We start from the raw sequence: 21,902 nt of genomic DNA on the forward strand, positions 1-21,902 counted from the left end.
TGCACTATTATAATTAGAACTTTTTTTTCGCTTCGTTTCCTTATGTTACAAGAGATAAAAAGATTTTTTTTTTTTTTTTTTAAACCTTGAAAATTCAAATAAGAATAAATAAATACACCGTTTGTGGAAATGCTGAAATGTTCTTTGTGGCGCGTCTATTAGCGAAATCTCGGATGCTTCCTATATTTTTAAGTAGTAAATACGTAGATTTCACGCGCTAGTTATTGACATGGCCAGGTACAGACGCTTAACGATGCGCTTTTAAAGAGTTTAAGGACAGCGTTTACGTCTCGCTTCTTAACTGTAAATCTGAACGGATTCTTGAGGACGCTGCCGTGGCGATCACGGGGTTTCCAAAATGGTGAAAAATGGCATTTTGCATCAGCTGCTTCCAGTCAGTTTGTATTTATTATTATTGTTATTATTATTATTATTATTTTCAGACCAGGATATTCGCGCCGTCTGACCATATAATATCGTCGAGCACTTCCTGGAGCGTTTAAACCCTCTTTTGATGAACCTTTCTCTTAAGTGTATTAGCGAGCCAATCAGGAGGTGATCGATAGGCTCGATGCTTTCATCAAGCTAAAAGAAATAACGGTCAAGTGTGCTGGTCGGAAGGAGGCATCGATAGACAGGTGAACAAATGATGAGGAGGGGAGATCTAAGGAGGTGGAAGGTGGTGGTGGGGGGGGGGGGGGGGTGTTTTAATCAAAACCTGCATCCCTTCTTGGCTCTCTGTGAACTCGGGGAAACCTCGAGGCTGTTGACCCTGCGGCCCGTCGACCGGCCTGTCCCCCCCCCACACACGCGAAAGGAGAGAGGACAGAAAATGACAGCAGGGAGGTGGGGATTTGGTCATCGCGCACAAAGGAGAGTGGTATGCAAAGAGTTAATCCGCTCTCTTGGGGTGGAGGGGGGGGGGGACAAAAGGACACAGCCAGAGACAAAGGTTGGCGGTGGGGGTAAAAGCGAGGGCGTGTCCTGCCTTCACGACACCATCTGGGGCTTTTGTTTTCGGTCGGTGGGCGGAGTCAGCGAGGACAAGTCTGAGGGTCACGGCAGAGCTGGCGAACACGTACGCCGCCTTCTCATGCGTCGCTGTTCTGTCAGGTATCACGAATTGGGAGAAATATGATTCTCCTGGGATTGAGGGATGGACAATATTCGTGATGATCGATATCAGACGAAGAAAGAAAAGATAGAAAGAAAAAAAAAAAAAAGAAGAAGGAAATGTGACGTACCACCACCACGAATGCAGGAATCCTGGGGGCTCTCCTAGAGTAATGTTCTTCTCCCACCGGATCTGAAACACACACACACACACACACACACACACAGAAAGATAAACATTAGGTGTTCCAACCACACTTCCCATTGCACCATATTTAACCCGCCTATTTCTAGCACCGACGCAGACGATAACGGACCGTCTCGTCCTTTCTCCTAACGGACCGGCCGAGCATCTGATCTCTTCTCTGTATACAACGTGAGGCGGCTTCCGATACGTCCCATCGGCCGTTAAGCCCACAAATATTTCTCTACGACTTACGGGGACTTTCTTCGACTGGAGTATTTCCAACACAAAGAGACAGAGCTGCGCTTTTCCTCCGACTAGGTGATGTTGGTGAGAAACGTAGAGAATACGACGACGCGGATGTTTAACAGAAGCACGGCGGCACAGCAGCTCAGTGATCAGCACCGATCTAATCACAGGTTACTCCTGTGTCTTAACTGATATCTGAAGGCTCCAAACTCCAAAGTCTGGACTTAAATTCAGTAGGCCACGAATCCGGTGGAGAAACGAGGAGTAGTCAGCCAATCGATACCCCTTTCTCTTACAGGAAAATAATCAAAGACGCTTTGCGGCAAGCTGTAACCACTCGAGTGGAGATTCCTTTAGGTACCGAAGCCGTTTAATCCCGTTATACATCATCAACTTGCGAACGAATTCTATATCATTAACCAAAAACGTCACGCTTTTTTTTTTAAACCATTTGTGGTTACTTGTAACACTGTGGAACGTCCCTCATCAACCCCCCCCCCCCCCCCCCCCCCCCCCACAAAAAAACGGCTCATTGTTACTCAGAAAACGCAAAACCTGAAGACTTTCCCGTGGAGGAAAACACACTGGAGATCAGTTTATCGTCTGGTTTAGACGTCCCCGTGTACGCTGTTGCTATAGAGACGATAACCTAGCGCAACATGCACTGCTGTCCTCACGTTTAAAAATAAATAAATAGACGCGTCCGCGCCTACTGACCAATCGGGTTCAAGAATTCAACAGCACTGTGTTACAATACAGATGATTTAAAAAAATAAATAAATAAATAAAAACCAAACGCTCTGCGTCGCCTTTGCTCCTAGTCTGTTTAAAGCGAGCGAATTATGATATACGTAATGACGGCGTCCTATCAAATGTCTGCGCCGCTACAGGCGAGAACCACTGGTGCGGTGATCGGGCAAAGTCGAGTTAATTAATTTCACCCCCAATTAATTACCGTTTTCACACGCCGCGCTATCTACAGGGGTTTGTTTACCGTTTAAAAACGAGCGATCTGAAAGCATGATGGACTGCGTAAGTGTTCTTGACCCAAGGGTTCGACTGGCATTGCGATGCTTCTTGCTCGCCGGGATAGACGAACGCACAAACACACACCCCACACTCACCTCAGACAAGAAGGTCTGTGCAGATTTCTGAGCGCCAACATGTAGCAAGTATTCGTAGACGTATAAAGCCAACCTGGGAAACAAAAAACAAGGGAATGACTGCTTAGTGAATAAATATAAAAAGATTTCACATTTAGAATGGCTATGAAGGTTGAACATTACTTTGGATTAGTTCATGAACAATTAAACAGAACAGCAAAATTTCAGCCTGAAGTAGTTGCGTGAGCCATTCATCAAAAGAAACAAATAGCCTACGCTCGCATGGCGCAAAAACGACGGAGAGACCTCGGGTTAGCGGAATTTTTTGCGACAAGTTGGACACGCTAACTGAAGCACGTTAACTAGCCGGTTAGGTAAACGGACCGTCCGGTGAGCTACCAAAAGCCACGTTCTGGTTGCCTGGAAACTAAAAAAAGTAGTAGCTAAAATTTACTAAGTCGGTCCGTATAGAATTTCACAAAGCTTCGCCAAAACGCATTACTTTGCTGCGGCTTTTTTCCCCAAATACGCGACACGACTTACTTCTTAAATTGACGAATTCGCGATCGCGCGAAATAGTTTTTACGCCGTCTTGCACGGCAATGTTTGTTGCCGAATGAAACCTTTTAACGGTACTCACGTTCAGCCAAAGCCCTCTTCGATCCGCGTGCGTCTCGGCCCAAACCTGCGGCGATTTGAAAAAACTGCACGCTCCTCCGAATATCGCGGCGGTCGCTCGATTTTGTCTTCGTTTCTGCGATGACGGTTATTATTAAATAAAAAAAAGTTATTGTTAAAAAAAAGTCTGGCTAGTGGTTTTATTCTCTCGACGCGGTTAACCCGCGGTAAGTGCAAGGATGTTACGCGCCGACGTCGCGCTCGGTCTATTTTGAAAAGGTCGTCGGTCCTCTGCTCACGGCAAGGTCTAATTCTAAGTCGTCCGATGGGGGTAGTGGAGTATGAGGTAACAAGATGCTCACGGTATGGTTATACCGTTTTACGCATCACGTTACGATACGCACGAAATCTAAACGTTCGCTTTGGGAAAGTCCGCAAGGAGAAGGGGTTTTTTGTCGTCTCTGGTTGTCGAGTCCACCGGGCAATTCGGTAACCCTTGCCCTGGGTTACTGGCTTGTCCACCTCAGTGCAAGAGACCTACACAGTGACAATAAATTAACCACGGCACCAGGATACGGCTGCAAACTACAAGCTTACGGCGACTTTTATGCTACGAACGAAGCGTTAAAAACCGGATCGTTATTAGGACGCGCAAACCTGAACAGGTCTTGTTTAAACCTTTGCCCAATGCCCTATGAGTTCTTGTGTGTTCCTATTTTCTCACATCCATTCGTCCACCCATGCTGGCAATTAAACAGCTACCAGAGTGCCACGACTAAAGCTCTCTTCCATCCTTTTTCCTTCCCGGAGACCCGCAAAGAAAATAGTCCTGACTCTCTCGGCCAAATTGCAGTGTTGTTTTCTTTTCTGCGTTTGGTTTTTTTTTTGCTCTATATTTTTTTGGAGGGACGCTGCTTTCCAGCTGCCTGTTCACAGTCGGCAGAGAAGGCGCAGCTTTTACGTAAACTCTGAACAGGTCTTTGCGAGGTTCGCTAAGGGCGTCCGAATCTACAGACGTACTCGCCGATCGCGTCCGGGAAAGCGTGTCAGACGGTTCAAGGTCGCGTGCAATTAAAGGACGAAAGATGCCTATGACTTGAAGCGATGACCGTGACGACTCGAAACTACACTTTGTACGTTTAAAAATATACCGTTAGGACTTCGCAAACATGCTGATGCTAAGTTAAGCGGAAGTCTCCGTGGTGATGACCCCCCCCCACGATTATGGTATGCCGTAAATAGCGACGCAGAATATCCTCTGATCAACCTGGTCACGGGCTGTCTGATAAGCTAGAAGACAGACAACAGACAGGAAGGAGACCTACATAACACACATACATACACACACAAGCTTAGCAAAGGCGCAAGAGAGTGAGCAGAATGGCAAACACCTCCTGCTGAGAGATGTGGGAAAGGGGGAAACTCAACGACAGCCATAAACACAAGGATGAGGGTTTCAAACAAAACCCCTTTCTAAAAAAACTTCTGTTGTTAGGGAGTGGTTATTGCGGTCGGGGGAAGTTGCATTTTAAAAGACTGTTGGGTGATGAATGCACAAACTCTTGACTAGCCTGTAGATTTAAAAAAAACTAAAAAAAAAAAAAAAAGACTCCAGGTAACCTCGGTCACATATATGCAGCCTGGAGCAACAAAGATATGGACTAAATTGTTGGACTACGCCATTATGTTGACGCATATTGAACACGACAGCAAAAGACCACATTAGGGTCCACTCCCATAAGCAAAGAACAGGAATCCGAGGCTAAAGTGGAGAGTGGTTTCGTCAAAACTTTAAAACCGCTGCCTTGTTCCATTTGAACGGTCAAGTTTTGGCGAATCCCGTGCCCACTTTAGCCGCCGATTCGTGTTCTTGGTTGACAGGAAAGGAGCCCAGTGTGGTCTTCTGCCGTCGAAGCCCATCCACCCACCCTCCAGGATCGACACGCTGTGTTCCGAGATGCTTTTCTGCTCACCAGTTGTAAAGAAGTCGTTATTTGTTTGAACATAGGCGTCCCTGTCAGCTCGACCCAACCTGGCAATTCTCCTCTGACCTCTCCAATCTACAAGGTGTCTCCTCCCACAGAACTGCCGCATGCTGGGTTTTTGTTTTTCACACCATTCAGTGTAAACTCCACGAGACTGTTGAGATCAGCAGTTTCTGAAATACTCAGACCAGCCCATCTGGCACCAACGACTACACCACAACCACGTTTAAAGTCGCTGAGATCATGTTTCTGCCCATTCTGATGTTGGATGTGAAGATCAACTGAAGCTCTTGACCTGTATCTGCAGGATTTTAGGCATTACCCTGCTGACACAAAACTCGCTGATTGGATAACTGCATTGGATGTGACTGGGCAGAAGACTGACAGAGAGAGTCTGAGATGTGCGTACAAATATATAAATAAGTAAATAGATATTGCAAGAATCCGGTAATGAGAAATGTGCATCAAGCTGGGAACCAATGGCCACCCCAACCCTAAAAAAAAAATAAAAAATTGGTTTTCATGGGTGAAAGAAAGGAAGTGAGAGATAATGAGAGACTACAAACAAACAGACTTCATATAAAAACCTTAACGAACTTTCTTTTACTTTCACACTATCCGTTGTTACCCAGAAGAGGACGGGTTCCCTTCGGAGTCCGGTTCCGCTCAAGCTTTCTTCCTCACATCATCGCCACCGCCTCGCTCAATAGGGATAAATTCACATGCTTAAAATCTATATCCTGTGTTTATATGTTTCTGTAAAGCTGCCTTGGAGACAATACCCATTGTTAAAAACGCTATACAAATGAAAATTGAAGTGAAATTGAATTGAATATTTGCCGTGACTGTACGCCTAATACATCATAGCAAACCTTTGTTCGTTTGTTTGTTTATAGAAATTTGCCTGACCAAAGGCCAGCTCAATTTCAAGTTCAATTCAGGTGAAGGTTTCTAAACTGTGAGAAGTGCGAGACAGTTTAAAAACATTCGCCTGAATTGAACTTGAACTTGAGCTGGCTTTTGGTCAGGCAATTTTATTTTTTCCCCCCCATTCACCAAATGACCCATTGAAGATTTCGCTGCTTTTCCTGTAGCATCATTTGGAGACGAACTTTACAGGTTCAAGCCTACTGAAACCGTGTGGCTTAAACCACTGATTTTCAAGAGAAGGGGGAGTGCTAGAAAAAATAAAATAATAATAATAGTAATAATAATCAACTGCTGGGACTTAAACATGTGTGGATGTGGGGGGATGGGGGGTGGTAGCTTAGCTGTGAGATGAGAAAGGAGGGGAGGGGGTGAACGGAGACAGATCCAGAATAAGAAGGCGCTGGACCGAAGTCAGTTGTCTGGCTGAGACTTGGTCCCTGTCTTGACCGCCAAATGTAACTGCAGTTTAAAAAAAAAAAGAGAAAGAAAGAAAGAAAAAAAAAAAAAAAAAAAGGGTACCGTTTTCACGGAAAGCTACAATTTCTTTTTTTATATGTATATATACATAATAAGCACCTACTCAATGGCACCAGAACGCTGTTATGAGGAATGCTGAATAAGAACCACCTTGAGAACACGAAGACTTGCACCATCTTGAAACGCGTTCATTGAACAAAATAATAAAAATAATCACAGAATCCCTCCTCTATTCAAATTCCCACATCCAAACTAAACTAGCCCTATTCAAATCTATTCCAAGACGGGGAGGGAAAAAAAAAAAAAAAGAAGCACTCTCTACGCTCGGCTCCTCCTCCGATTCAAATGGCCGCATCCTGATGGTAAAGTATGCAAATCTGAAAGAGCGCGGTATTCTCAGAGGTGAAGAAGCGGCAACGACGACGAGGAATTCTTGCTGACACAAAACTTGGCTTTCTTGCTTCTCGAAAAAACCTGAATAGAGGCTTGCTCGAGGGAATGCTTGGGGGGACAAATCCATCACAACTCCTCGCTGCCTCCCATCTTCCCTCCCTCTCGCTTTGCCGCCTTATTGCCTTTGCCCCAGAGAGCCATGCCAGGCTGAATGTAGAGGGCTGACTGTAGCGCTGATTGAGGCTTGCAGGTCTAACAGGCTTTGGAGCTCAAGGGTTCACTCTAAGAAAGATGGTACAGGAGGGAGTGACGGGACATTAGACTCCCTATTAAGTGAGAGAAAGTGCTACAAGATGGTACAGGAAGGAGTGACAGGACACGAGACTCCCTATTAGCCCCTGTTGGGGAACGGCTTCACCAGGACACCTTGTTTCTCTGTAGGGAGTCTTGTACACAAGGGGAAGATTAAACACAGGTCAGGATGCTTGGCTTGCGACGTAATCCCAGGTGCGGCAGGCGCAAAATCGGCGTACTCTTGTTCTTTTTAACCCCGAGCCTGATGCTTACGTTACATGAACGATCTCTCGTTTAGGATGTCGAACCTGAACGCATTAAAACAAAACCGGAGAACGTCTGGGATGCCAGAGTCCTGCAGCGTGACTGCACTAAATCGACGTGGTGCACGTACCGAGACGGGGACCCCATGCTGATTCCTAGATGTCAACGTTAAAAAAAAAAAGAGAGAAAAAAGAAAAAGACTACGCTCTCGGAGCACACCTGACATGTCGCCCGAGGCCCTTGAACAAAAGGCCGTCTTAAAACATGGATGAAGCCTCTCTGTACGTAAGAGCCTTTCAAAAGGGACGGTTAGGAAAATCGTGTTTCCAACCGTCCCGTCAATAATTCAACAAGGACGCATGGATAAGAGAGCATCCCTGATCAGTGGTTCTCACCCCTGGTCCTGGGGTACCTCTGCTCACATGATTTCACCCCCCTGATCCAATTAAATCAGCTAACGGGGACTTCTTTAGCTGGCACAAGGCTCGGGAATACAATCGTGATACCTAGGCTCGTCATACACAAGACGCAAATCCTCACCCCGTACTTGTTTTTATCTCCGAGCCATGTTTATCCTTCAACAAAAAAAAGATTTCGACATCTCGTTAGAAAACTCTGGTTCCCAATTACGCCACGGAAAATCATTTTTCACCCCGTGATGGCAAACCAAATCTCTCAGCAGTGACTGTTGACGTCTATCTGCATTTGACAACCCCAACCGAATTCGGCTTCCTCGCAGCAAGAGGGACGCTACGGCGAAGGATTCGAACATCTAAGCCACATCGCTGTCGCTGGATGCAAATGACGACGCTCGGTTAAAAACCCGTCTTTGGCTAAATCAACACGGCTGCGTGGCTGACTGGGCGTCGTGCTCGTTCGCAATTAGCAAGCTAACTTGCAAGCTAAAGAGCCAGTACCCTCCCTGGCTGTATGCCAATCTACTGAGAAAACCGATGTGGAAAGCAGTGCTCAGAGTTTCTATTCATTAGATCGCCCGCATTTTTGTTTTTGTTTTTTTAAAGTTCTGGCTAGCTCTACTCAAAGGGAGACGTTTTGTACATCTTATTGTGTAACCTTTCTGCGCTGTAACGATTTACTCGTTAAAGACGTGATGTCGCCTGAACCTTTGGACGTCGTGCGGTTTTAAAGTAGTTCTTGGCTTAGATTACTGAGCAAAATTGAAACTCACTGACGGGACAAACCCAGGGAAATGACATGGTTTTGGGATCACCGTCTCGTTTAAAGCAACACAAATTAAACGCTAATATGCTGGTTTTTTTCGTCGCCGTCGGTGCTGGCGGTTAATACGGGTGCGTTTAAAATGACGCTACTGGCCGATCATCAACTCCAGCCACGCCACAAATCTAACTCCCAGCCACTTCTCAAAGACGGCTCGCTGAAAACATCTATAAATGGTGCAAAGGTGGTGGGAAGATCTGAATCACTGTGGCGTGTATCCTCAGCTAACACCATCAATCCTACAACTTTTCACCCCCCCCCCCCCCCCCCCACGTTAGTCAAAATAAACTCTTTAGTAGCAGCTTTGTTCGGTTCTTAAAATAATTCAAACCCAAATGAGCCTCAGTGCTCGTGCTGGATACGTATGGATTACTTCGTAAACTGTTCGTAGGAGCTTTTACCAAAGAAAATGTCATATACGTGAAAAATTAATCATTGGAGGAAAAAAAACAACAACATCATCCATATACTACAAGAACTGAGCTTATGCAAATTTAGATACAATTAAAAAAAGACTCACTAACGCGAACCTTGATTGCTCGTATTATATTCGAATAGAATTGCATAACCGGTAACGAGTTACGTCGAATCTTTAAATAGCTAGGGATTTCGCCGTCACGTTTAAATCGCTTACGTATTCCAGGAACACGTCTGAATTTAATGAAGTTTTAAATCGCGCTCTGTCGTTTCATTTGAACGACCAAAACAATTATATCAATTATGACAAACGGCTCAAATTAGCCATTTGATGAAGAGAAAAGTAACGGCGCCCGACAAACCGAGCTAGCGTGAATATTGTAGCACTAGCGGAGTCGCACTACTGGAAGATTTAACGTGCGGAGCAATCGCGACGCTTAGTAGCCATTTTGGTTTTTAGCTCTCTTCGAGCTTCGCCTTTTATGGAGTTTTTGTGGGCGGGGCTACAAGTACATCAGCTAGGCCTTGAACTTGCTTGGCACTTCCGATAAAGATCGGCATCGATCGAGATTTGTGTAAATCTGACAGGAACTGTGCGTCTGGGTTTTGGCCTACGAAATACGTTTACCCACGAGGTACGGAGTTATCGTGATATGGTACCTGTGAATAAATATCGGCACCCGCCACGGTTCTAGCGGATTAAACCGGTCAGGTCGACTCCTCAGCCCAGCTTAGAGAGTGGAGGCAGTGGTAACACTATCAGCAAAGCAAGACATTGTGTAAACATTTGAAGCTGAGACTCCACCACACACACACACACACACACACACACACCAGGGCAAAGTGAACGCCATCTCGTCTCGAAGGCTTCTGGACAAAACACGGAACTTCTTGAAAAGTTTTAAAAAAGTGCACAGCCTTTTAATGTGACATTCGCACCACACCGTACAGACAAGTCAAGCAGTCAGTGTTATACCAACGTTTCGAAGATCATAACTTGAAGATCAGCTCTAAGGGGTGCACACAAACAAAGCAAGCCTATGCCCCCCACCAAAATAAAAGGTTTCTGGAGCCATGTTCAAATTCACTAGTGCCTACGTTTTGCACTTGCACTGTGATCTGACTCATATGGCAGTCTTAATTACATGCACCAGTGATATTCTCGGAATATGAATGTCACCATCACATCATAACAACATGATCACAGTAGCAGGAAAACCAACAACCTGTGTGTTGCTACCTTTTATTAAGACATGCACACTGTGTATGTGTATATGTGTATATGTATATATGTACACAGTGTTAATGCCCAGGAGGGCCATGAGGCGTCCTTAAACTAGCTGTTGAAGTTCTATGATTCAGGTATGGCACTTATGCATGAAAGAAAAAGGGGGATATAAAAAGTCCATAAACACGTATCACGAATCCTCCGTTAATATAAGAACTTTGCAAACTTTTGCAACTGCAAAAACAGTCTAAATCGATAAAAGTGCATCAATAAAATAACGCAAAACTGCCACGGTGCCATTGCAAAACACGTATACGTGCGGTAAACTGCAGCTATTTAGCACGCACGCGCCTTTTAAACGGTAATAAACGTTGCCCCACGGATCCGTTCCCCGTGCCAAAGCATGCACGGAGACAAAGTCGAGTGGATGCACAAATTGCACACAGGTCTGTGTAGATTTTTTTTTTTTTTTATTGCAAAAAAATAAAAAATAAAAAGTCTAAATGAAGTTGGGTGGAAATAAGCACGCGAGAAACTCACGGGCTGTAAACAACAACAACAACAACAAAATGAAATAAAACCAAACAAGAGTTTTCCGGGCAGCGTGTGAGCGTTTAAAAGAGAAAAAGGGGGAAAAAAAGACAGAAAAACTAACACAACCGTAATCACAAACTCGAAAAGAAGACGAGAGCGAGTTAAAAACGGCGAAGTTTGAACAAGTTTGTAAACTAGTTTTGTGGCTCCGCACACAGCGCTCGTGCAGGTAAGTTAGCTTAACGTTAACGGCAGGTTTGGTTTCCGTGACAACGCATAAATTTTGAACTTACTTCTCTCGCGCTTGGCTATCGGACGGCACCACGGCTCCTTTCCCTTTGGCGTACATGTTGGACTCCGTTTTTGAAAGATTTTTAAGCCCCTACTCGACGCCTGTCAAAGAAAGCGGCCAGGAAAAGGCTCCATCTCCATAGCTACCCAGGGTAGTGTGTGGTTTTCTTCCTCCTCCTGTTTTTTTTTTTTTTTTTTTTTTTTTTTTTTTTTTTACATCTCCAACATCGGCCACAAATCAGGCACAGTTTCTACCGGGGGGACTTGAAACAGTCCGCCGCGAGAGCTTTTTTTTTTTTCAATCGCTGTTCCGGGAGTTTACTCGTCCTCCCCCTGCTGTGGAGAAAGGGGGGCTTCTTAAAGGGGAACGCACACCAAAATTTACCTGACACACGCTACAACTTTCTCAACTCATTCCGTCATAATTCTTTGTTGGCAAAAGAGGACAGTTTGATTGATTTGAAAGAGTGCTTTCATGTGTGCATCATTTAGTCCGTTTAAATCAAATTCTGCGTCGTTTTTGCCCCCCTTGGCGAGTGAGAACTCAGCAATCGTCACGCCGAACACCGGGTCCGAGAGCGAGTGGGTCTCGTTCTTGGTTTTAGATGACCCCTACCCGTGGTTCGATCGAGTCTAAATCAACCCAACCAAACACTCCTGGTATTTAGTCCAATTCCCAAATCCGTCCAAATCCAATTTCAGAAAGCGATCGAGTCTGAATCAGCCCAACCAAACAGGCCTTGTATTGTGTCCAATTTCCGAATCCAATTTCAGAAAGCGATCGAGTCTGAATCAGCCCAACCAAACAGGCCTTGTATTTTGGGTTCCAGGTGACAGAATCATGAGGCGCCACACTGAGCCAAAGTACAAAACAAAATGGCATGTATTCTGGAAATTTGGACCCACTGACAAAAAGTGAAAATAACATTTGATCTGACACAAAAAATAGTTATTTATGTCATTTTCTGCTAATTTATTCACCACAGACTCTGTGTTCTCACATTTGTCAAAGGACTATTGACACAACCCAACTAAATGTTGTGTATTTTGGGTTGCATCCAGTGTTTTCTTGTACACGTGAGCTGCTAAAGTGATCCAAAGGACAGAGCGTTAGTGCTACAGGAAAGCCAGCGTTCTGGAGATTTGGATCGACCAACAAAAAGAACACACAAACTGTTTTAAACGAGTTATTTATGATAATTACCTACTCATTTCATTAGTGCCGACTCTGTGTTCTCTGGTGATTTTTTGTGAGTTTGACATGCACTTGAGGAAAAAAAAATACACGTTTGTTTACCTTTTTCCAATGGTGTATTTCTAACGGAAGAATTGAAAAAGGGTTTGGTTTTTTTTTTTGTTGCTTTTTGGGTTCATATAAAAAGGTGCACTGTGAAATTAAAGCAAAACAAATTAAGCAAAAGTCTGAATGTTCACTCTGATTTGGACTTGTAAACGGAGTAATAGGTGTGAAAGGCTGTTGTGTAAAACAGCCAACATTTAAACACCAATCCATGTGAGGACAATTTAGGTGACGCTGCCAATTTAGAGGTAGACTGTAAATCAGACTGCTGTGCTGTAGTTTATACAAACCTGACATGGGTCTATTACTCCCACCTGATCCAGCTTCATGAAGGATGTTACCATTAGCTGGGGAGCTGGATTGTATGTGTTTGTAGGAGGAAAATATTGTAACTGTTCCAGAGCAGTCGGTCTTCAAGACTGGATTTGCAACAAAAAAAAAAAAAAAATTGTGTGTGGGGGACGACGACTTTCAAGTTAATCTATGCACAGAATTACAATGAAGGTAAACATTTGTGATATTTTGCATCATCGATAATACAACCGGCAGTTTGTAAACACACACGAGGACAATGTGAGTAACCCTACCAGTTTGGAGGTGAATTATAAACCAGACTGCTGTATTTCAAACACAATCTGATCTGTGTGGCCAATGTATAGGTAAAACATTGTGACCTGCCCATTCTTGATTCTGTAAATGCACATACTTTGCTAAGTTTGCTAATAAAAGTTCACAAAGACATTACTGACTTGTGATGCATGACTTACTCTTAAATCCTATGGCATGGCAGTTACTAAGTGTTTAGATTGAGATATTGAATTGTAATGTGCTAGTGAGAGAACAAGTTGCACTTCCATGATTATAGTTGTTAGCATAATTAGTGGTGTGGGTGGAGTTAGCGTAGAAGTTGTACTAGGTGCTGTCAGACTGATAAGTAAGAAATAAGCCACTTGGAGGGGGGGGGTTTGCTGTTATAGGAAATTAGTCAGTGCCAGGGTGGTGTGATATGGCCCAATGCAAAGAAAAGTTGATTATGTTCCAACGAAATCTATTAACGAATTGTAACGTTCATAAGTTAAAAAAGTTAAAGCAGCTATAAACAGTCGTTTCCTCACCAGCCTCACGTTTCTCTCTCTTGAAGTTAATAAAAATTAAAAAATGCAGCTTTTCATGTTATTAGGAATGCTTTGACACTGGAGACTCCTTCCATAAATATTTGTCTCATGCAAAACATCTCCATAATAACAATGATATGTTCATTTTTGTTCAACAACAATGCTTTAAAAAGGTCTGTTTAATGTTTGGCCTTAGGTTATGTGAAGCGCCCACCATAGAAGTCCAATAGAAAAATAAGTTGTTGTTGTTGTTACTACAGAAATTATCACGTATTAGAACGTGGTCAGTAATATAACTCTGTGAATTGGATTACTGCCAGAGAAAAATCAACAGCTTCCAACCAATCAGATTTGAGACTCAGTGTAGTCGGTGTTAAGACTTACACGTATAAATGTGTGTTCTTATTTTTATGTACATTAGCAGATTTTCAATGCAAATGCTTAAGAAATTGGTATTCAACAAGCAAACTACTATACGTAGACTTGTTGGGATTACAAGTTGTTGGAATTTGTATCCATTTCCATAAAATCTGGGTGTACGTGCATGCCAGCATGCCAGCATTTGGCCTATAGACATAGTCATCCCTGTGTTGTACCCAGCCCCCTATACAAAGCATCCGAGAGACGCCCTTGCTCACAGGAGGGGCCCCGTTTGCGGTACACAACTGCCTGAGACTATAGACATCTTGAAAAGTACAGGCATTGCATTCTGTAGGACGTTGTGGTTGACCACAACCCTACACACATTAGTGTTTTTCCGCTAGGTGATTAGCTGATCGGTTCGCTCAAATGGGCCTCTAACACCGGACACTGACACGCATCTGAAATATGAAAAATCACTCTTAACAAATTTGAAAATGTCCAAGCTTTTCGTTAAGATTTGCTTTGGTTGTTAGTCGTAGCTGATTTTCATCCTTGGTCTTCGCCATTGTTCGGTGCCTACTAACTTGAGACTTTTAAAGTTAGCGTTTGCTTCCTGTGTTGCGCATTTAACTACATTCAAGAATGAACTCAAGAGTCGTGAGCTATGATTCATCCTTAGTCAGGCTGTTATTTACACCATTTCGGCCTTGTAATTTATTGACAACAAAAACCCCAAACAATTCTATACATTTCATAAAGTCACAGTTAAAAAAAAAAAAGTCATGGATTTGTACAGTTTGTTCAGTGTTATCAGGTGTACAGCGAGGTATATTCGAGTTACTTGCTCCTGGTGAGAGAAGGATGCCTGTGGGGCACTATGGAGTTCATTTTGCTTGCTGTAGCTCATTAGCTTGACCACACATGCTGGGTTTGCTCCTGTTTATCCAAAACATCCTGCGGTCTCTCCTGGCCTCCCTTCCGGCCAAGCTCACTCTGAGTCACGGCTACAGGAACTGCCTCAGGAACTGCCTCGCCTTACGTCTCACGAGATATTATCGGACTTGCTGTGAAGTAACATCACAAGCCTTTATTCCTGAGAAGTTGTCTTTGTGTCCCGTACGCTAAGAGTAAAGTGGATGCTCCTCCACGTTAAATCTGATACTATGTCATATGAGAACCACCTGGATCCTGAGAAGATGCCATTGGCTGCTTTGGTATAAGAGCAGAAGGATGCTAGATGTTTCTCCACATTAAGTCTTTAATTTAGTTCACTTGGTTTTTACATCACACTGATTTTACAACCCATCACACTGCTCATTGGTGTTTTACAGTTCTTTTGGGTCTCATGGAGGTCGTTTTACCTATGTAGGACATGCAAGAGAAAATATATGCAACCAGTTAATAATATGCCAGTTAGAAGACGGTGTGCAAATCACAATAAAGACTGATAAAAGTCTACGCTTCAAGTGCCAATTCCTGAGGCAGCAATGTCGAAGACAGTGGGGAGACAGATGAGCATCCCTGGGCCAATTTGTCAGGTATCTTCAGTTTGAATGCTTCATAGCTCAACATCCAACCTACGGAAACGTGTACAGGTAAGCCATTAGCTAACATGCAGCTGATAATGGAAGTGGTGTTCACTTCAGCATAGCTCCCTTGGTTAGTTAACATAACTTAACATAAGTAGGGTTTCGCTAAACACCTTTTTTTTACTCGAGTCATTTTCTTCATCAGTCCTCCAGTGAATTTTTACTACAGGAGCAGTATTTTTACAGCATGTTTTGTACTCATATGGCATAATATGCCAACACTACACTTTACAGCAAGGTTAATAAACCGATTATTCTGACATTATATGTCTTCATGGAGCTATTATCAATTTCAGACCCATTTCCACTGTTCTCTCCTAATAGTTCCTTTACAGGAAAAAAAAATCCCTAAAATTTAAACTAATTTAAACATGCTTGCGCAATTCGTATCGATCTAAGCGCTCTAGAAGAAGAAGAAGAAAAAAAAACCTATCCATTTGGGAGAGGTAATCTATGTATGTTCTTCTATATTAAAGAAAAGTACATGTTTTACCATGTTACAGAACTCACAAAAGAGTGAGTTGGTGCACGTCCTTCAGTCATCCTGCCAAAAAGATTCAGCCTGGGTGAGGCAAAAATACATCCTGGATGCTATACCAGTCGATCCACTGTGGTTTTTTTGGGAGGCAGGAAGAAACTGGAGAACCTGAAGGAAACCCACGCACACACAGGAAGAACGTGCGACATTCCTCGCAGACGGTAACCCGAGCTCAGGATCAAACCGGGGACCCTGGAGTTGTGGCATTCGTTCCACCACAGTGCTGGCCTGAAATGAACTTTACAGTGGAGATAAAAGCTCTCAGCATCATTATGCTGTGGACCCATCATAATGGAGTTCTTGTCAGTAATGCACTCAACCTTGGTTCACTTATTTATTTATTTATTTATTTATTTATTTATTTATTTGGTCAGTTCAGATGTTTGGTTCACACCGGAGTATGGGAGGAGAAATCACATTACCAAAGAAAGTAGGTATGAAAGCACCCTAATAGCATCCAACTATCTGACGATCATCTAGATCGTGAGACGTTATAGCCGCCTCATCTTCAGTAAGAGCAGATGAACCATGAGTAAACGACGTCGCGTCTTCGTCGTTCCCAGTCAGTTGGTACCTCATCAATTGTTTATGTTCATGTATGCGAATGTGACGGAAATATTGTGACGGAAATATCAGAGTTTATAAGTTTATAATTTACCCATGCTAGGAAAATGTGATGTTCCCAAACCTTATGCCTTTGACACAACGTTGTCCATGTAAACGATTTGGCTATGTCCTAGCTAGCTTTAGTTAACCCCATGACTTTAACCATGTGAACATTTGACTCTCGCATCAAGTTCAAAATTGAACAATGCTAGAGCCTGGCAGTCCAAGACAGCAAAATTGGCTTTTTTTTGAATGCAAATAAGCAGATCCATCAAGCATAAATCAAGCAATATGAGGTAAAGCAAAGCGTATGTTGGAGTCGTAAACACATATGATGAAGAACATGAAAATGGGACAAATGCAGGATTTTGAAAACATTAAGAACATCATGATTAATTACTATGAAGTTTGTTTGTTTTGTTGGTTTGTTAAATTGCAGGTTATGTGACTGTATAAAGTTTTTTTAATTAAAGTTACATATATCTTTACGTATAACTGTTACGTGTAATGTTATCCAAAATGCCAAAAATTTAATCGACCTACGTGTTAGTTATTTCATACGGTACCACAGAAATTTTCTATAAGTTCATGCTGTAAAAATATGTTATTTTTTCTAAGGTTAACAACAACGGCGCCGTGACAACTCACATTGGTGGACAGTAAAAAGAAAAACGTATAATTGTTGATCGGAGTGGAGATTTCTTTAAGGATATGTTTATGTAATGTTTAAGGAAGTAGTCTCCAGTGTTAGCTGTTTGTAACAGTTAAAAAATTAAAAGCTGTTTCTTTAGGTTTTCAGACATTTTTTTTTTTTGAGTGTGTGTGTGATCAACTTAAAGAGTAATTTACCTCCTCTTTGTGTCGGGTCACATTACGCCATCCTGTTGTTGATTATGTTCCTATAACAGCACACCTCCAAGTGTTTTATTCCGTACTTATTTGCTCTATGATCACTGATGAATGACACAAGGTCTTAACACCTCGCACATGTTCGCTATAATAGTGTATCCTCGACTTGTGTAAAATAACTGTTGAACAGTGAAATCATACACTGCAGGATTTATTATAATTTTTTCTAACTCGATCTCCAATTATTTGTTGGAAAACAGGATTTTTGTTTAGAAGGGGGGAAAGAAAAGAACCCCCAAACTTATCCAGTCTCTCTTTACGTATATTAATATAACATCAAATAAAACACACAAAACAAAAATTACGTAGCCTTGCCCGTTTTTCTTCAGGCACAGGCGCAATTTTATGGCTGGAACAGAGCTGGTATCGCTCAGCACTTCATTCAAATGCTTCGATCTATTATTTTTGAAACCGTTGCCAGTGTACAATGGGCCTAAGAGGCAGAGGAACCGAGGTAGGATGTAGAAGCCATGTTTTTATGTATTTCATGCATTATTTTTCAGTGGAGCGCCTGCATAAATATATATATATATATATATATATATATATATATATATATATATATATATATATATATATATATATATATATATATATATATATTTTTTTTTTTTTTCCGTGCTCTGCTTCTTCCAGAAAGAAGCCTGAAAATTTCACATTGACGCCTATAATCCGGAGCTATCTCCCGAAAGAGAGAGAGAGAGAGATGGAGGAAGAGAGAACGAGGGAGATAGTGAGGGATGGAGAGAGACTTGACGAGACACTCCGAGAATAGTAAATACTTGCTTTTTTCCAACCACTGCTGCACAACCAAGAAATATTCTCCACTGCACCTCTAGAAGATAAATGTGTGTGTGTATGTGTGTGTGCGTATATAATATATATATATATATATATATATATATATATATATATATATATATATATATATATATATATATATGTGTGTGTGTGTGTGTGTGTGTGTGTGTGTATATATATATATATATATATATATATATATATATATATATATATATATATATATATATGAAATGTAATGACTTACTTTACTTAATGAGCCTCTAGGCACGACTGTATATTTTTTCTCCCCTAGTAATACTAGATGCTCGTTACAATCATATAACGTGCGTGACGATGATTCCGTGTTAATAGCAGTTAGTGTTGGTGCTCAATTTTAAAAACCAAGGAGTCTTGGATGCAACACGCAGCTGTGTATGTGTGAGGGGGGAGAAGAAGGAAGAAGAAAAAAACCGGTGCACTGCAAACAAGTTGTGGCGAATTGCATCATGGTACAAACATGCACCAAACCTCAAAAATTCACTCTTTTCAACCATGGCAAATTCACATGGAGCATACCTCACACTCACTCTCGCTCTCTCTCTCTCTCGCTGTCTCTTTCTCTCTATCATGTCAACCTCGGAGGCACTGAAGTAGATCTAGCTTTAGACCGCAAACTTTTATCTCTGCCTTATCACACCGTCCATATCACTTCTCCATTTAGAAATAAATCCACATAAAAATGAACACAGATGTTAGGACTGACATGTTGAAGTCGCTCCCCTTTAACGCAGGACCGTACATGTATAATGTACGTGTATTTCTGGTTCCCGTGTTGAATTGTATCGGTGGAGGCAGGCTTCGAGGAAGAAAAAAAAAAAGGAAAAAAAATCTCATTATTAGTGCCAGGAAGAAATCCTCTTTGCTCTGGGCTGCGTGTTGTGGGTGTTGGAGCAGTGGGGAGGTGGGGGTTGAATAGAGCGTAGAGCTCTGTGTGTGTGTGTGTGTGTGTGTGTGTGTGGAAGGAGAAGAGAATGGAAATGCAGAGAGAGGACTGCGAGAGAGATACTGGAGTCAGTCAACCTGATCGCCAACAAATTTAGTAGGAAAGAAATCGGAAGCAAAGCGACGGCCGAGCTATAACTCCACCCCGAGGATGGTAAGGATTTTGGGAATTGTTATGAATTTGCAGTGAATTTGTATTTTGAGCATACACTCAACGACCACCTTAATAAGAACACCTCTACCCTTGCCTGTTCAAGCAGTTATCCAATCAGCCAATCACGTAATGGCAGCATAAAATCACGCATGTTCATAAATGTGTTTAAAAAATAAAATGCTGATCTAGATGGATTTTCACGCATAACACATTGCACACTCTGGATGTTTTTTTTTTCTCCAGAATGGTGCGGAAAACAAACAAAAAAACATCCGGGACTACAGGCGAAAAACACTTTGTCGGATGAGAACGAAAGATGGGTTCAAGCTGGCAGGGAGGCTGTAGCGACTCTTTACAAGCGTGGTGAGCAGAAAAGCAGGTCACAACGCACAATACGTCGAACCTTAACGCGGTAGAGGACTCGGGAAATCGGACAGGACAGTGAGAATGGCTTTAATTCGATGCTACACAAGAACCTACTTCCATCAACTTGATATTTTATTCATTTTTTTTCCATTCCTAATTTCCACTTTATGTCAGTTTGCTTGATCGCATTGCCTCCTTTCCCGGCCATGTTTGCTTCCACACTTTCACTAGCAAACATTGGTGCCTGAGCTCCAAGGAGGCAGCGGACACGGAAAGGAAAAAAAAAAAGTGACCTACGCATCCGCGTTCTCCTCATTACCATACGGGCATCTGTGCGTTACGACCCTTCGTTTATTTTAATCCGCTCGCTTTTCCGTTTGCGTATCAGGAGATGCCCTTTCGCTTGATTTATACCACCACTAGCCATATAGCTGGCCCACTCGCTCAGAAAGAGGGGTGATTATTTAATTAAACTGGAGCTGGGTAGGCCACTCAGGATGCTCGTGGAAGGAAAGGGGTCCGAGTCGTGTGTGTAAACCGTCGAGATTAAACAGCTTTTTTGATTTTTTTGTAAAAAAAAATATATGCAATATACTGTAGCATGATGTGATATTAAATCGGATGTCTTTGTCTCCGGCGTCTTGGGCGTTTTGGATTTACAGCTGTGACCCCGTGATGAAAACGATGTCATTTTCCGCTTACCCTTAAAAATACAACAACCCAATAATCAGCTAATTCTGACACGGTCGTGGAAGTCAGGCCCGGATACTTGACCTTGCTAATGTAAATAAAAGAGAAACGCTTCGTATTGGTTCTTTGGGAATTGGACTACGCGGCGAGTTTGTGTGAGGGCTCGACTTGCCGCAGTCGCAGTGGCATTTCTCTTTCTCGTTCCCCTCTTCTTCTTTTTTTTATCCTCTCCGAGGCTTTTTCGCTTTCGCACCAGCCAAGCTCGGGATGGCCATTAATCACCGGCTAAAATGATAGATGTTCCTCACGGAATGAGTAGATGCACCATGCATACAGAAATAACCTGCTGTGCTGGCTCAAGAAGCACACACAAACACTTTGTCTCTCTCTCACACACACACACATGCTACACTCTATAGCCCTTGTTCCCTTTCTCACTTCTATCCCTATCATTTTCTTTCCCCCTGTACATACTGCTCTTATATGATTACACGTTGTATACTCGTATCGATTAGTCAAAAAGCATGTCCCCGTAACAAACTTGGGTCGCGACAATTTTACCTTCGACGTCCCAGGAGCACCTGCAAATTAGCATAGAAAACGAGCCTCAACGTTCCAGATGGATCTCCATCTGAGTGCTGAATAATCAGATCTCTTCCAGGTATGATTGCACCTAAACACAACACAAATAGACCTAGTTAATCATTAACGATATGCGTCATCTTTGTTTTTTTTTTTTAGAATGTTGTTTAGTTTCTTTAAAGTTTATGTTGCTAATCAGACATGTGCGTATTTCAGGTGCCATTTTGTCGCCATTTTCCGAATTGCAGATCTTCGGCTATGCCATACAACCTCTACAGCCACCGGTTTTTTCCCTCTGGTTCTTTTTAATTGAATGTGGTCCCAGGCACCTAGGACGGAAAAAAGACACCCTTTTTTTTTCTTTTTCTAGAGCAAGCGTTGTTGCATCCAATTACAGATGGGGAGAGGAGGGGGGCTAGCTAAAGCCCAGGAAGAGTTTATGACCCTTTCCACACATCTGGGATGAAAAGCAGGCTGTTTTTTTTTTTTTTTTCAAGCTCGAGGAGAGGCACAGGCATGTCTGCGAGAAAAGAAGTGGAGAAAACAGCTTCTTTTTTTTCCTGAAGGCTTGCTGGGCTGTCTTGAC

At 42.6% G+C, this 21,902-nt stretch overlaps 1 protein-coding gene and 1 long non-coding RNA gene across 6 annotated transcripts in view; one reads left to right on the top strand and one right to left on the bottom strand.

Annotated features, from left to right (window-relative positions):
• The window catches only part of zgc:110158 (LisH and SSDP domain-containing protein), a 60,215-nt gene extending 48,553 nt beyond the window's left edge, over positions 1–11,662 (bottom strand). For 2 of the 4 annotated variants that reach the window (XM_017472245.3, XM_017472241.3), the window contains exons 1-3: positions 11,322–11,627; positions 2,671–2,743; positions 1,245–1,306 (exon numbers count right to left, since the gene is read on the bottom strand). In XM_017472245.3, coding sequence (XP_017327734.1) covers positions 1,245–1,306; positions 2,671–2,743; positions 11,322–11,377 — 191 coding nt within the window. In that variant the 5' untranslated portion in view covers positions 11,378–11,627. Of the gene's footprint in view, positions 1–1,244; positions 1,307–2,670; positions 2,744–11,321 lie in introns of all 4 variants that reach the window. The other 2 variants (XM_017472242.3, XM_017472243.3) reach the window with 2 other exon arrangements.
• Positions 11,663–19,104: 7,442 nt separating this feature from the next.
• Positions 19,105–21,902, top strand: part of LOC108267148 (uncharacterized) — a 3,245-nt gene continuing 447 nt past the window's right edge. The window contains exons 1-3 of one of the 2 annotated variants that reach the window (XR_001813029.3): positions 19,128–19,678; positions 19,922–21,395; positions 21,533–21,902. The exon at positions 21,533–21,902 is cut by the window's right edge and continues 447 nt beyond it. This is a non-coding gene — a long non-coding RNA (uncharacterized LOC108267148). Of the gene's footprint in view, positions 19,679–19,921 lie in introns of both variants that reach the window. The other variant, XR_001813028.2, reaches the window with a different exon arrangement.

Source organism: Ictalurus punctatus, chromosome 7 (assembly GCF_001660625.3).
Source record: "Ictalurus punctatus breed USDA103 chromosome 7, Coco_2.0, whole genome shotgun sequence".
In the NCBI taxonomy this organism is placed as follows: Eukaryota; Metazoa; Chordata; class Actinopteri; order Siluriformes; family Ictaluridae; genus Ictalurus; species Ictalurus punctatus.